The 13,614-nt window shown below is 44.1% G+C and overlaps 3 protein-coding genes across 8 annotated transcripts in view; 2 read left to right on the top strand and 1 right to left on the bottom strand.

Moving 5' to 3' along the window:
• The window catches only part of rho-5 (rhomboid-5), a 143,767-nt gene extending 138,346 nt beyond the window's left edge, over window positions 1-5,421 (bottom strand). For all 6 annotated transcript variants that reach the window (XM_026815782.1, XM_026815783.1, XM_026815785.1 and 3 more), the window contains exon 1: window positions 3,530-5,421. The gene's annotated coding sequence lies outside the window, so the exon portion shown is untranslated. The remainder of the gene's footprint in view (window positions 1-3,529) is intronic.
• Window positions 5,422-7,710: 2,289 nt separating this feature from the next.
• LOC108627678 (facilitated trehalose transporter Tret1) lies at window positions 7,711-11,461 on the top strand. Its single transcript, XM_018029035.2, has 5 exons — window positions 7,711-8,398; window positions 8,652-8,831; window positions 9,378-9,574; window positions 9,763-10,069; window positions 10,369-11,461. The coding sequence occupies exons 1-5, from the start codon at window positions 8,323-8,325 to the stop codon at window positions 10,992-10,994; spliced, it is 1,386 nt and encodes a 461-aa protein (XP_017884524.1). The 5' UTR covers window positions 7,711-8,322; the 3' UTR covers window positions 10,995-11,461.
• Window positions 11,462-11,636: 175 nt separating this feature from the next.
• Window positions 11,637-13,527, top strand: LOC108627605 (odorant receptor 13a). Its single transcript, XM_026815795.1, has 5 exons — window positions 11,637-11,872; window positions 11,956-12,256; window positions 12,340-12,600; window positions 12,707-13,070; window positions 13,397-13,527. The coding sequence occupies exons 1-5, from the start codon at window positions 11,653-11,655 to the stop codon at window positions 13,451-13,453; spliced, it is 1,203 nt and encodes a 400-aa protein (XP_026671596.1). The 5' UTR covers window positions 11,637-11,652; the 3' UTR covers window positions 13,454-13,527.
• Window positions 13,528-13,614: the final 87 nt, after the last annotated feature.

Raw genomic sequence — 13,614 nt, 5'->3', positions numbered from 1 at the left:
TTTGACGAAGGAACTTTATGAATCACCGATGACTCGAACAATAAATTCCCGGAGGTGTGCCCACGCGCAGTAGTTTAGAAGTTACGAGCGAAAGGGGCCCAAATTGTATTTAGAGAGAAATTAAATTACCGGGTGAACTCGGAAAGACGGCTCGGCCGTTCAGATTTGCAGGCTCAATTAAAAGAAAGGGTCGAAGCTTCGTGGAAAATGAAAGAACGACGAGACGAGGAGTGCTTGCGTTCCGAAACCGGGGAACGAGAGAAAGGAAATGAAGAAGGACGATGGAAAGAGAGAGGCGAGGGAAGCATTCAATTTGCAATCGTATATACGTGCTTGTACGCGGGAGTGCAAAAGCAAAGACCACTGGGAAGGACATGAAAATGAGGCACTAGTCGAGTACTCGCTAATTACGTTCGTCGAGGATACATCAAACCGAGGCCGAACTATTTACCTCATAATTGAACAAAATTTTTAATTACTTCCGGGGGACAGAACGATCAATGTTAAATTACTTGTATCGAAATTTAAATTGATTCCCTTTCCAATTACACTCTCCTCGTACGCACGTATACGTATCACTATGAAACTATATTATAAATGTCAGGCAGCCTATAGAACCGTGGATAATACAATATTTCTCGAACATCGAGCGAGCTTTGAACCGACTCAGTTATGAATTTCTTTGAAGTCCATCGCTTCAAGAATTAAAGTGGCTCTTATTCGACGACTGACTGAATCGACTGATTTATAAGCCTGTACAAAGTTCGTTGCTTCGAGAACGAGGTCAAACATCTTTGACCGTATCGAAAGTACGTTTAAGACAGATGTTTACACCGTCTTCGACGAGCGAAATGATCGATACACGGTAAGTTTCAATGCGTTCCCAGTTAAATGTGTGAAAAACGCGTGTCTCTGAAGAAACATCCGCTGACGAATCGAGGGACCGTGAAGCAGTGAGACACAGAGACGAAAGTTCTCGACGATTTCGTAACGCGTTTCAACTGGAGCAACTCCTTGCTATCCCCGTGCCTCCTCGAACAGGAAACGACGCTTTATTCCCGAGGAATCGCGGTATCGTCGGTAACCGGGGAAGACGAAAGAAGAGCGCAAGCTCGGTTGATACGAAATTCCCCTCTCGACACCCGCGGCCCGGCATATAATGCTTTACAGCGAGTAGTTGGAAGTACGAAAGCGCTAACCTACATACCCATCCGCATGGCAAATCATATTCAGTTGGCAAAATGAAAACGGCCCGCGATACACCCTCGCGTAGCAACACCAATTCGCTTCAGACACCTATATCCGCGTGAAACCGCGCCAACCGTGCACTTACACCACTGATATCGACAGAGAGAAAAGAAAAAAACAATTCAGCGAACCTCGGAGATCGTCGATGAAAAATGCGGTATCGCTTATCCGTTAATTTCTTAGTATCGTCGTTGAAAATTGAAATTTACTATAAATAAAAACTAGAGAGCTAAGTATGAAGTGCGCCACGGTATTTAAACTCTGTAGGAATTGTGCTAAACAATTTTATGTTATACGCGATGAAACGTTGAATAAGCACGTTTTCAACATTACTGTTATAGCAACGTATTAAGTAGCTATAATCTTGTCGTTGATATAGACTGAATCGTCGATCAAGATCTATTGCAAGCGACGCGGAGGTAGCGCGATAAATGATTAACACAAAAATGGGTCTGTCGGTCTGCTCGAGAGAAATTTCCGGTAACAAATATTACGGAAAAAATGTTGAACGCAATCGTATATGTAAATTATCCACTCGAAGCGAAATTGGTTCACGAGGAAGCATTAAAATAAAATGAGACGAACAAAGACTGGTAAATTCTATCCCAATGAGATTATCGGAAGCTGAATTCATAATTAAGTCGCAATTAGTTTCTGCAATTAAATCCTAGAAACAAAGAACCATTCGCTCTACAAAAAAGTATTCATATGAAGGTAAAAAATACACGTATTGAAAATTTGTTGAAATTCGTACAATAATAAATGTCCTGTGGATTGATTGGGTCTCGAACGTAGTCACCTCCACGCAATGAAACCTGGGTTGGTAGCATTTTCAAAGTCTGATCTTGGGAAACGGTGCCAAGCGAAAAACTACGTTAGAATAAGAATCTATACACTTGTAACTTGCTTAAATTGTAATTGTGCTAACAAACGTTAAATTCTGATTAATAAATGAACAGAAACAGGTCTTGAATGTATTAAAATCATTTATAAAACCAATTTATATCTCAAAGAAGGTAATGTAGATTTAACAGAAACTTCATGCTCTACATTTTTAATGCTCAACTTCTATTAAAACGATTCTACGACAAAGCTGTCTCTACAGAAGATATTTTTTTTTCTAATTAATCAACGACACTCCCATCCTTTATCGAATGCTAACTTCCGAGTACCGTCGACTTACAAATTACATTTACCAATAATTCAACTCCATGTGCAGTTGTGCAACTACCTTTTGCCCGCAACGTATGTCACGTACACAGCTGAACACGTGTTACGTGAACTGGCACTGTATAAAGGGTCGTAGAACGGATTTGAGAGACGGCGGGAGTAACTGGAATGCCGCCAGCTTTCCATGTTCGATGATTTCGCATTAAACTTTCAATGTACAGCCACGGCGGCTGATGTCGTCGCAGGGAAACGATAAACGAAGGCTCAGCAAAACCGGGAATAAACGGACATTTTATTAAAGAAACCTTCCCGCAGGGAACGTCCATCGTTGAATTATGAACAAGAGACTACGCGGAAGTCTCTCTGTAAAAGCTGTACGCGTTCACAACGTAGTAACAACTGCTCGAACTTCCGCAACGAAGAAAACCGATTCCAGGAAAGTAGGTGTTTCAACAATTTCCTATTATTTATTCCGTGTACGTATTTGCTAAAAATAGTAGCGAACGAGTTCCGACGAAACTTCTGGTTTTACCGAGGAACGCTGAGACGCGTGCGACCATAGACTACGATTACGTGCTAATTCGATGTTGATAAAAATATATTGAATAAAATTTGAGTGGAAGACACCGAAAAGTGCAAAGGAAAAAGACAATAACACCAAAACGTGCATTCTATTCCTATAACGTTGCATTCGCGTCTATTGTCACGTTGCAGTACGTCTGGCTCATGAACGCCCGTTTCCCCTTAAACTCTCGTACATCGTCGCTCGCCACAAAAGTGGCTTAGTCAGACCAGTCGGATAAAAATATACTATTGTATTATTCACGATACGAGAATACACTGTATATTATTTAAACAATTCAATGTGGTAAGCTCGAGTCACGGTGCAATTAAACTACGTCACGTGTGAATACACACGTCTCCGAATAATCAAGTGGTCACCAAATCACGTTCTTAAACAGACAAAAAGCTTGGACGTAACATCGTGTTTCGCGCCTGATTTTTAACTCTTCATAAGAAAGGTGCGTGATCTCTTAATTTATATTTAGCAGCGCATATCAGACGCGTTATCGGGACAGAGAAAACAGAATATTTGATGAGTGTTACTCACGTGTCTGTGATGATGCCGGAGTACCGTACGCAGCACAGGGTAATCCTCGTCGGAACGTCGACAAAAACACACTCGGAGCACTGATCACACGAAACCAGTTACCACTTCAGTCGAATGATCGGAACACGAAACATGTAGAAGTACGCCGGAGGATCCGGTCCAGCGTCGAAACGAAAGGCAGTTGGTCGGTCTCCATCGGGTAGAACAAGTTCATTCTCTCAGCCCGTGCCACTGTTCCTCTCCAGTTCATAATACCACCCCCCTCGTATACGGCCGCGTCACACCGACACGATCAGACGTCGCGTTTCTCGTCTTTTCATCGTATACAAGAAACACGCGCGTGGTTCTATCGTCCCTAGCGAATCTCTTCATCGTTTCGCGCGTATCAATGCGAACGACTCGCGGTCAGCCGGATGGATTGTGCGCCTTTTCCACGAATTCGAGACTTGTGGGGAATCGCGCCGGCCATCTCCCATCGCGCGAAAACGGACCGCGAGAAAGATCGAGTCCGAAAGAAAAATCGCGGAAACGAGAGTCGCCCGCCGCGAGGTGGCCACGAACGGGGTTAATGGCACTCGAGACGCTCTGCACACGACCTGGCCCCCTCGGACACGTCGCCGTCGTCTCCGATCAAGAGCTCGCCAATCGACGAGTATCGGCAACGAGCGATCGAGGGTAAACACGATCACGGCGAAGCACAGGATTTCCTTCGAGATCGGCCGCCTTCTCTGGCGACCACGGAGACGGCACTTACGGTAACCCACTTTCGAGCGACTTCGTTCTTTTTCACCATTCACCTCGAACGTCGACGATGCATCCGGACTCCGTTCGCGGCGAACGTTCGTAGCGGGCTGATCGTCGAATCCCAGGTTCACAGTCGATTCGCGGCACTGTCGCTCGACCCAACGACCAGCTGACAGCGTCGAGATCTCGACGAGGAAAACAGCCCTCGCCTTGCTCCATTTAGCGGCGCTCTTCGAACATCATCTCGCTCAGTTACCTCTCCGAACTTCGTTCCCGATCGTCCCTCGTCGCGATCGCGATTCCCGTGTGCATCGCGTGTTCGTGTCCGCGTTGCGAGCCACGAGAAGGGCGAACGTGCGACGAAAACGATGCACACGTCGAATAACCACGCGCAGCCAAAATGGTGGACGACACTCCCGTGTTCCGCTTTGACTTGGTAGGCCACTCGCGTCCTTGTCCCCTTAGCGCGGCTGACGATCGTCGATAACGAAGCACGACCACGGAATCCACGCCAGTTCCACGGGAACCTCGTACAGGAAGACACCGCCGGACGCTGGAACGGCGAGATACGATCGAGCGGAGTGCACTGGAACCGCCTTCTGGTGCACAACACAACACAGCACACCCCCGTGTACGCGTAAAGTGGACCACACGGCTGGCGCTTTCCCGTGTCGGTTTCCCTGGTCCCGCGTCCCTTCACGGACGTCCCTTAACGATCGGAGAACCTTCCACACGGTTCAAGAAGGGCCTCAGGTCGGTCACCTGATCGTGGCGTGGAAAAAAGCTCCACGAAAGACGACAACGTCGACGGGCTCCTCGCTGAGGGCATTCCAGCGCAGGCAGGGTGGACCGAAACGATCGCCACTCCATCTGTCGTTTAACCCCCTCATCTGACGACCGACATGGCCGCCGTGCATCCAACCCTCGCGTCAATAACAATCGAATCGCGATGGAACGCGTGTCTCGTCCCATCGTTCACGCATTCCCACAGGAACGTCATTCTCGTTAGAAGATCCTCATCGTACCTGGAACGACACAGATCGCGTCTAACTCGAGAGATGCGTTTAAAAAGGCTCGCGATACTCGTGCGCGTTTCGATTAGCCGCGCACCAAGCTGCGGGGGTGGGTGCACGAATTGGACTGAACGCAGCCTCGCATGGGAACCGCGACCCGATCACGGAAACGCACGACGTCGCCCGAACGCGACGGAGGGTGCCGACAAACGTCGAGACACCTGGAAACGAGGGGTCGAAGTTTAAACGGGGTGCACCGTCGATTTAAGGGGCGAGCAGTACGTATGGTCAGACGGCGAGCAATTCGTATGATCAGACGGCTACCTGTTACGATGAAAACGAGTCTGTACTTGATTTCTGTATCTGATCGAGAATGCTCCGTCCGAGATGCTACCCTTATGAACGAGGGAGAGATATATATATATATGTATGTATATGTATATATTGTACATGTAGTTGTTTAAATAAAATTTGTAATGCCGCATCGACCATCAATTTCCCAAGAGGATCGTTCGAGAAAGTTTCCAGAAATCTACTCATTGAAAATCTACTTATTGCCAGACGTACGCGCAGTCTCGTAATACTTAAAATTCCAATCGCGCACTTGTTCCTCCTCTTCCCCGGCGGTGCCTACCGAGATTTCCTCTGTCGACTCCTATAAAACGTTACTCGAAGCTATTTACTTTTCTCGCGCGAAGTGAAAAAATATCAGGCGGTCCCGAAAAGTTGACGATGGAAGAACTTTACTGCTACGTACTTTCTCTTCGACCAAAGACCGGAGATAACGTAACTCGTTGTCTTTCTCGGATTGCCATTGTCTACGCTCGTGACATCTTCTATGATTTAATAACCAAAATCCAAGATACCCGACTGGGTCACAAGGTTTCTTGGACACGATCTCCTTCATAGCCATCTTTAATGGAATTTTGAAAAGGCTTCTCAACCACTTACCGTCGAAAGACAATTCTAATTCGTCTGTCACGCTCGTATAAGATCGCGTTTCGCTTTCTTCTTCTTCTGATCGCTCTTCGGCGTCATCTTTCAACGTTACAAATTGTGTTCTCATTTTCAAAATGTACCTACCTATCGAGCTGTTAAGACAGCAAATAAAAATGAACTTACTACACACACAGGCTTTTATAAAAGCCTCCTCAATTTTTTTATCGCTAGCGTCAAAGTCGACGGGAGCATCTTTCATCTCATTACATTTTTCTGAACTGCTAATCAATGGCAAACAGCCTAATTGCTTGTGAACTGGCATCAACGATGTCAACAATTCCTTCGCAGTCACTTTACTGGCAATATAATTAATGGGAGTCAGTCACGAAGTTGATCGAATTAAAATTATCTTACCCGTCGTTTACAGCGATGTTATTTTCTTCGCTGATTCTCTTCGCGAACAAGTTCAGGGGATCTGGAATGCTCGTATCGCTCGGTACTGCCCGTTCCTTCTTCATCTTGGCTAATTTTTGTTCTGCAATTAATAGAAGAAGCTTACATGCAAAAATCAATCGATCACACAATATTTAATTCACACTTCCGCGATAATCATAAATAAATAACTGATCATCGCGATGATCTCGGAATTTTGTCATTACATTAATATTAACCCACATCCCCCGTCAGTCATTTTCCAGTTCCTTAAGGATGTATTGGCTAAACAGTCAATCCCAAAAGTTTATGTACCTTAGAAAAACGGATTTCCTATAATTAAAAAGAAATCAGACGTCGGAAGAATAATGCTAATAACAAATAGCTATGTGCTAAAAAGTATAGAAGGAAATATCCAATTAAGTATTGACGCTGACGAAAAATTTTTTTTTTCAAAATTGCGAAAAATGCTTCAAATAAAAGTTGTTTTCCTTCTAATTTCGATATTTAACGAGTTACGTATGATTATTTGGCATTCTATTGATGTTGACAAAATCCGACCATCCCAGCGTCGAAATGGCGAACTTTTGGCAAAAAATATCGTTTTTCCTCAATAACTCCTAAACCGTTGATTCTACGGGAAAATTGCATACAACCTTTCTTGTAGAGGACAACGAGATTTACAATTTCTGTAGAAAAGTTTTTCGCTAGCATTAATATTTAAAGAGTTATTGACGAAAAACGAAAAAACAGTTTTTTGCAAATTACTCGTTAACTATTGACGCTAGCGAAAAATTTTTATACAGAAATTGTAGATCTCATCGTCCTCTACAAGAAAGGTCCTATACAATTTTCCCGTAGATTCAACGGTTTGGGAGTTATTGACCAAAAACAAAAATTTGGACGAAATTGGTACCCCTTGGAAAAATCTCGGAAAAATCGAAAATTTTTTTTTGTTGTTTATTATTGGCAATGTTCTTCCGACGTCTGATTTCTTTTTGAAGAATGCGTTTCTAAAGTGTATAAACTTTCGGGATTGACTGTATAGCCAATACATCCTTAAATTTAACTTGCTAGCACGACAGTAGTAATAGTAATTCAGATGTTCGATTCGAACGGGACACGCTGTTTAAGATGAATCATTTCGGTTTATAACGATCTCATGTTACACACGCATTCAGAACGATTCCACTTGGGCGCGTCAATCATCCACGCGGCAGCAATAAATTTTGAAACAGCGGTTCTTAACATCGTCGTTAGCTATTTGTGACGCGATTTCACGATAACGTTGCGAAGCTGCCAGTCACAGCTAACGAATATTTATTCGAGGTCGGTGTTTCTCAGAAATCTCACACAATTCGCCGGTTACGAACGCTGAACGGGAAAGGATAGGTGGAAGATAAGAAAAGTGTGACCGTAGAAATTTCCAAGATAACCGGTTTTTCTGTTCCATGCTCGAAAAACAAACACCCACTGGCACGCTAACGATCAGACTCTCGTGCACGGGGCATAAATACGTCAAGGACCTTATCGGGATGCAAATCTCCGGATCGTGGCTCGTGGCTTCGCGCTATAAGTTTCAGGAACTACAGTGCGGAAAACTTAACGCCAGATGAAACAGGTACTACGGCCTGCGCACCTCGTCGCCGAACGTCAAGGACCAAAATGTCTCCGGAGGATCCAAAGAAGAATGCGAATGACAAGATCACTGTCTGGCCACAGTGGCTAGCTACCTGTACCCGTGAGTATGAATTATCGAAACAAAATGATCAGACTTCCCGTCAATTAATTTCCAAGTGAAAATTTGTCTACGTAAACGATCATCGTTTGCTCGACGTCAAACTCGATCAAGACGCTTTAGCAGAATCTCTGTCGCATCGAAACGCGTGGTAATCCACGTAGATAGAGGCGAGCGCAGTGCCGTGTCTATGAATGAGCTAATGAAATTACTTCCGCGTCCGTTGACACAACTGTTTCATGGCCGTTTGTGACAGTCAGCTTAGTCGTTATCGGAAGTGGCCTCGCGAATGGGTGGGCATCGCCGTACTTGGCTCAACTCACATCAACGGAAGCGAACATGCCTTTGAGACTGACGGATGCCGAGGCCTCCTGGGTGGCTTCCCTTTTAAATCTTGGCCGGCTCGTAGGAGCTTTGCTCAGCGCAGTGTGTCAAGGTAAGGTCGTTTCTTCGTAGTCAGAAAGGAAATTCATTTGGTCAGGTCCATTAATTTTCCCTCGTCAATCGAGTCGCAGAGGCGCACTTGAACTTGAAAAACATCCATGCCTCGTTGGTTTAAACGTCGTAGGACACTCTTCGTGATCAACGAACCTCTTCCACTCCCATACTTTTAGACCCTCTCTGCAAAGTTCGTATTAATAAAACGATGATAGAGATCAGGCGATTCGCATCATAAACGCATACACGATCATCTCTTACAGCACGCGATCGAACGAACAGGCAAGGGAAAACAATGGTAATCTACGTTGTTGATCGAGAATCGAATCAAGAACAAGGCAGCCACGACTCAGCGCTCGTAGGAGAACGCGGCGCGAAATCGTGGTACGTAGAAAGGCAAGCGTGATTTCAACGGCAGAGTCAATCAATCGTGTTCGGCAAAGAGAAATAAATATCTGAAGAAAACGCGGTCCAGTGGTACGATCTGAGTTGTGGTGACCTTGTTCTCGGCCTTCACTTTAACATGTCGCAACGTGGTCTGCAGAATTTATGGGACGAAAGATGGTGCTTCTACTCGGTGGACTACCGTTACTCGCAAGCTGGATCTTCAGCATCTGCGCTACTTCGGTCATGTGGCTGTATACTTCTCGATTCTGTTCGGGAATCGGATCAGGAATCACGTGGACCGCGTTGACGCTGTACTTGAGCGAAATCGCTGACCCGAAGATTCGTGGATCGCTGGTAAATCTTTACTCGCTCAAACAATACGCAGTTTCTTAACCGTTACAGAATTTCAAGATCGTTAGCGCGTCGATTAAAGTTAAATCGATTCCCCGGAACGTGAGACCGCAGCATTTTTTCGTGGGGTACGAACGTCCCGGAATCAGATTTCTCATTCGACAAAGTCGTAACTTTGGTCACGTCTTCAGATATCCATGAACGTGAACGCATCTACCCTTGGTATGTTCCTGGGCAATGCGATGGGTCCTTATCTGTCCATGGAGATGTTCGGCTACGTGAGCCTCGTACCGAACGTCCTCTTCATGATCCTCTTCAGCCTGATACCCGAATCGCCGTACCATTACGTATTGCACGGGGATATCGAGAAGGCCGAGGCATCCTTGAAGTGGTTCAGACGAGAAGCTGATACCAAAGCCGAGATACAGGAGCTTCAAGAATTCGTTGCTGGGGTCCAAACAAATATTTTCCTTAAACTCAGGGAATTTCTCACACCAAGTACTTATTTCTCATCTCGCTTAGAAAAATTCGAAGTGCTCATCGTTCGTCGAGAATATTTATTTATACTTTCATCCTCCGAGGAAAATGATCAACGTCGATGTACGATTCTGAAGCGAAGCGTCTATCGGAGCTGCCATCACAGGCAGTCAGCTTACGTCGTAAATTTTTTACAAACTATTCTCGAACAACTTTGGAACGCTTCGTGCTCCGATCCCGACTTAATGAAAACTTTAAGCAGATACGGAACTTGAGAAACTAATAACGAACGGCACGAATCTTTCTCTACTTTATTCCAGGCAATTTAAAGAAACCCCTGGTCGTAATGGGCGTCTACGTGTTCTTCCATGTGAGTGGATACAGCGCTTTGATGTCGTACGCGGAGATAATCCTGACGAAAAGCCAGATCACCATAGAGCCCAGCCTGGTCGTAACGCTACTCGGAACATCGATGATCATAGCTGGCTCGATGGCCACGTTTTTAATCGATAAATTAGGTAGAAGGTGTTTACTAATATTATCTTGCATAGGAACGTCAGTGTCCTTAGCGTTGTTAGGCCTCCACTTTCAACTTCTTGAGCTGGGGTACAGTTCTGTGAGTCTGACGTGCTTACCCATAATCTCCTTGTTACTCTTCAATTTCGCCTTGGGCATCGGTCTACAGCCAATACCCAGCACGCTTGTAGGTGAAATGTTCACCGCGAACATGAAGAACATAGCTTCCACGTTCATCAACTGTAACAACGCTTTACTATCTTTCGCGAGCGCGAAGACCTATCAACCCTTTTTGGACTTGGTTGGCGATAAATTTGTCTATTGGACTTACAGTGTTTCCGTGTTACTCTCGGTGCCGTACGTCTACTTCTTGCTACCAGAAACCACGGGCAAAAGTCTCCTAGAGATACAACGCGCGATAAAGAAATAGTAGAGAAGTAGAGCGTCGAAATCTTTCGATTCCTCTCCCGCACAGATCGTATTCAAAAATGAAGTTCGTTCACTTCGAACGACTTTCTACATTCGTAACACGACGCAAGAACAGCGGTCGAACACAATGTAAATTAATTTAGACGCATTTTTAATTACTGTATCTTAATTTTACACACTGCCGTTCGAATCTTACTGTTAGTATGTATTGTGATTTCGAAATAAGTCTTAGGAAATAAAATGCGTATCGTTCTCTTGTATGATGACGGCAGGAAGTACAAATAGAGACTGAAAACTCGATCCCCGATTCCTACACAGTCTGCTACGGATCGATCCACATCACGCAAAAGATGAAATTTTTTGCGAGGAAAACTAGTGTAAACTATAATTTACATACAGCGTCCTTTACTTACTGCATTACCTATTCGTCGAACAGTAAATAAAAAATGAATTCAAGAAGAAAGGGACGTTTGAAGAATAATAACGTTATTATTGCGTAACGTTTGTAATAAAGAGTGAACGCGAGTAAAGTTGTATGATTCAGTGTCCGGCCTGTAATGTTGTTATAAATAATTCCATCCCATCTGCCGAGTTACTTCGTCGCGATGCGAAAGGGTTTCATTTTCGAACACGCGCTCGGTTCCGCATGAAGAGGAAACATGAGGGAATCACCTGTGACTTCGATCGATTATTACCTGCTACCGAATAAGATCCTGTGTGGCGCAGGCGGGATGTGGCCTATCGACGAGAAGAGTTCGATGTTTACCAAAGTGTTCGCGTACTTCCGCTTGATATACGGGTTAATAGCAGTTTGTAGCTTTGTCATACCGGAGCTGATGCTAATAGCATTGAATTGGGGCGACATCAGAATTTTAGCAGGTATGGTTGCTGACAAAGAATTCAACATGAATGTCTCTTTGAAATTGGGATTGGTCTCTAATAATACAATCAATTGAAATTAGAGGTAGGCTCGGTTCTAACGACGTTGGGGCAATGCCTGTTTAAAATGGTGTATCTGATAATAAGAAGAGAGAGAACGGGCAGACTTTATAACGAAATACGAAGCTTATGGCTTTCTTCCGACGACGTTAAAGACCGACTGTCTTACGAGAAACTAGCCTATTGGGCAAGAATTTGTACAATCGGTTTCTTCACGTCCTGCATGTGCAACGTAGTCACCTTTTCGATCGGTTCAGCAATGAATTCGTTCAAGGGTGGATACAATGACAGCAATCAAACTCGAGAATTGCCTTTCGAAGTCTGGTAAAAAGTATTAGATTCTAATATCAAATTATAATGTGAACAAGATAAACATACGTACAACTCTACGATTGGCTGGCTCTTAGGTACGGAGTAGACGTTTCGACGTCTCCCTATTTCGAGATCGCTTTCGCCTGGCAAGTTTTAACAGCCTGCGTTAGCACTGCCGTAATTTGCGGCCTGGACGCTTCGTTCATGACCACGATTTTGCACGTGGCTGGTCAATTTCGGTTGATCAGTGCGTGGATAAACAATATCAGTGTCGAAATAAATTACAAGGATATTGACCCGACGAAGTTAAAAGCGGACTTGATCAGGTGCATTCGACATCATCAACGAATTACCAAGTAATTTCTCTACGATCTTTTTCATCTGTTTGATGAAAGTGCATGTCGATGACGCAGCGATTTTTCTTTACTTGCACATTTAACGATTGTTATTGCGTTTGCGCAGTTTGGTAAACGATGTGAATAATTTATTAACACCGATCATTTTCATGCAACTCCTTACGAGCGGGATAGAAATTTGTTTAAGCGGCTTCGCATTGGTCGAACACGGGGCAGCGAACACCGACATAGTAAGATTTATATCTTATTTAATAGCGGTGTGGGCGCAACTTTTAATGTTGTGCTGGCCTGGTGAGATCCTCGTTCAAGAGAGTCAAGAGATAGCGCACGTGGTGTATCTCGATCTGCCTTGGTACGATTTACCGCCGATGTATCAGAGGCAACTTTGCCTTATAATAGTTAGGGCACAACGACATAGTAGTATCAAGGCGTTAACGTTTGAAACGTTATCTATTCACACGTTAACGTCCGTGAGTAATTTTTCATTACGTGATTCATCGAGGGTAAGCCGGCAGCACCAAAATTGGTTTTCTCTGATCTGAATTTTTCTGTCCCATCAAACGTCAGCATTTTATATGAATACAATACATGGACATGACAATTGGAATATATTTCGTAACTTGCCATTGTGACACGTATAAAATTTTTCGAGGAATTCATTGCGATCGATTGAAAATCAGATTGAAAAACATTGAATGTCGACACCGAAAACGAGTACTGCCAGACTTTTCCTTAATTATTCAACAGAGGAGAAACAGTAATTTTTATATATTTAGAATAAAGCAAATAATTTCAGGTATTCAACACAGGCGCGTCGTATTTTACTTTATTACGACAGATTCAAGAGAACTAAAGACAAACACAATGAATGATCTCGCTGACATGGGAAATAATCTCCAACAAGAATAGTCGAATAAAATGTGTATAACCGCGTAACATCGTATACAATATATCCTGTATCTAATTAAAAGGAAGTAAAATTTCATATTTCTCGTATCTGGTTTTGTTCAATCC

Source organism: Ceratina calcarata, unplaced genomic scaffold (genome assembly GCF_001652005.2).
Source record: "Ceratina calcarata isolate Rehan_Ccalc_2016 unplaced genomic scaffold, ASM165200v1 scaffold48.2, whole genome shotgun sequence".
Taxonomy (NCBI): domain Eukaryota; kingdom Metazoa; phylum Arthropoda; class Insecta; order Hymenoptera; family Apidae; genus Ceratina; species Ceratina calcarata.
Note: the sequence above shows the minus strand (reverse complement) of the source record. Positions and strands in the feature narration are given on the sequence as shown.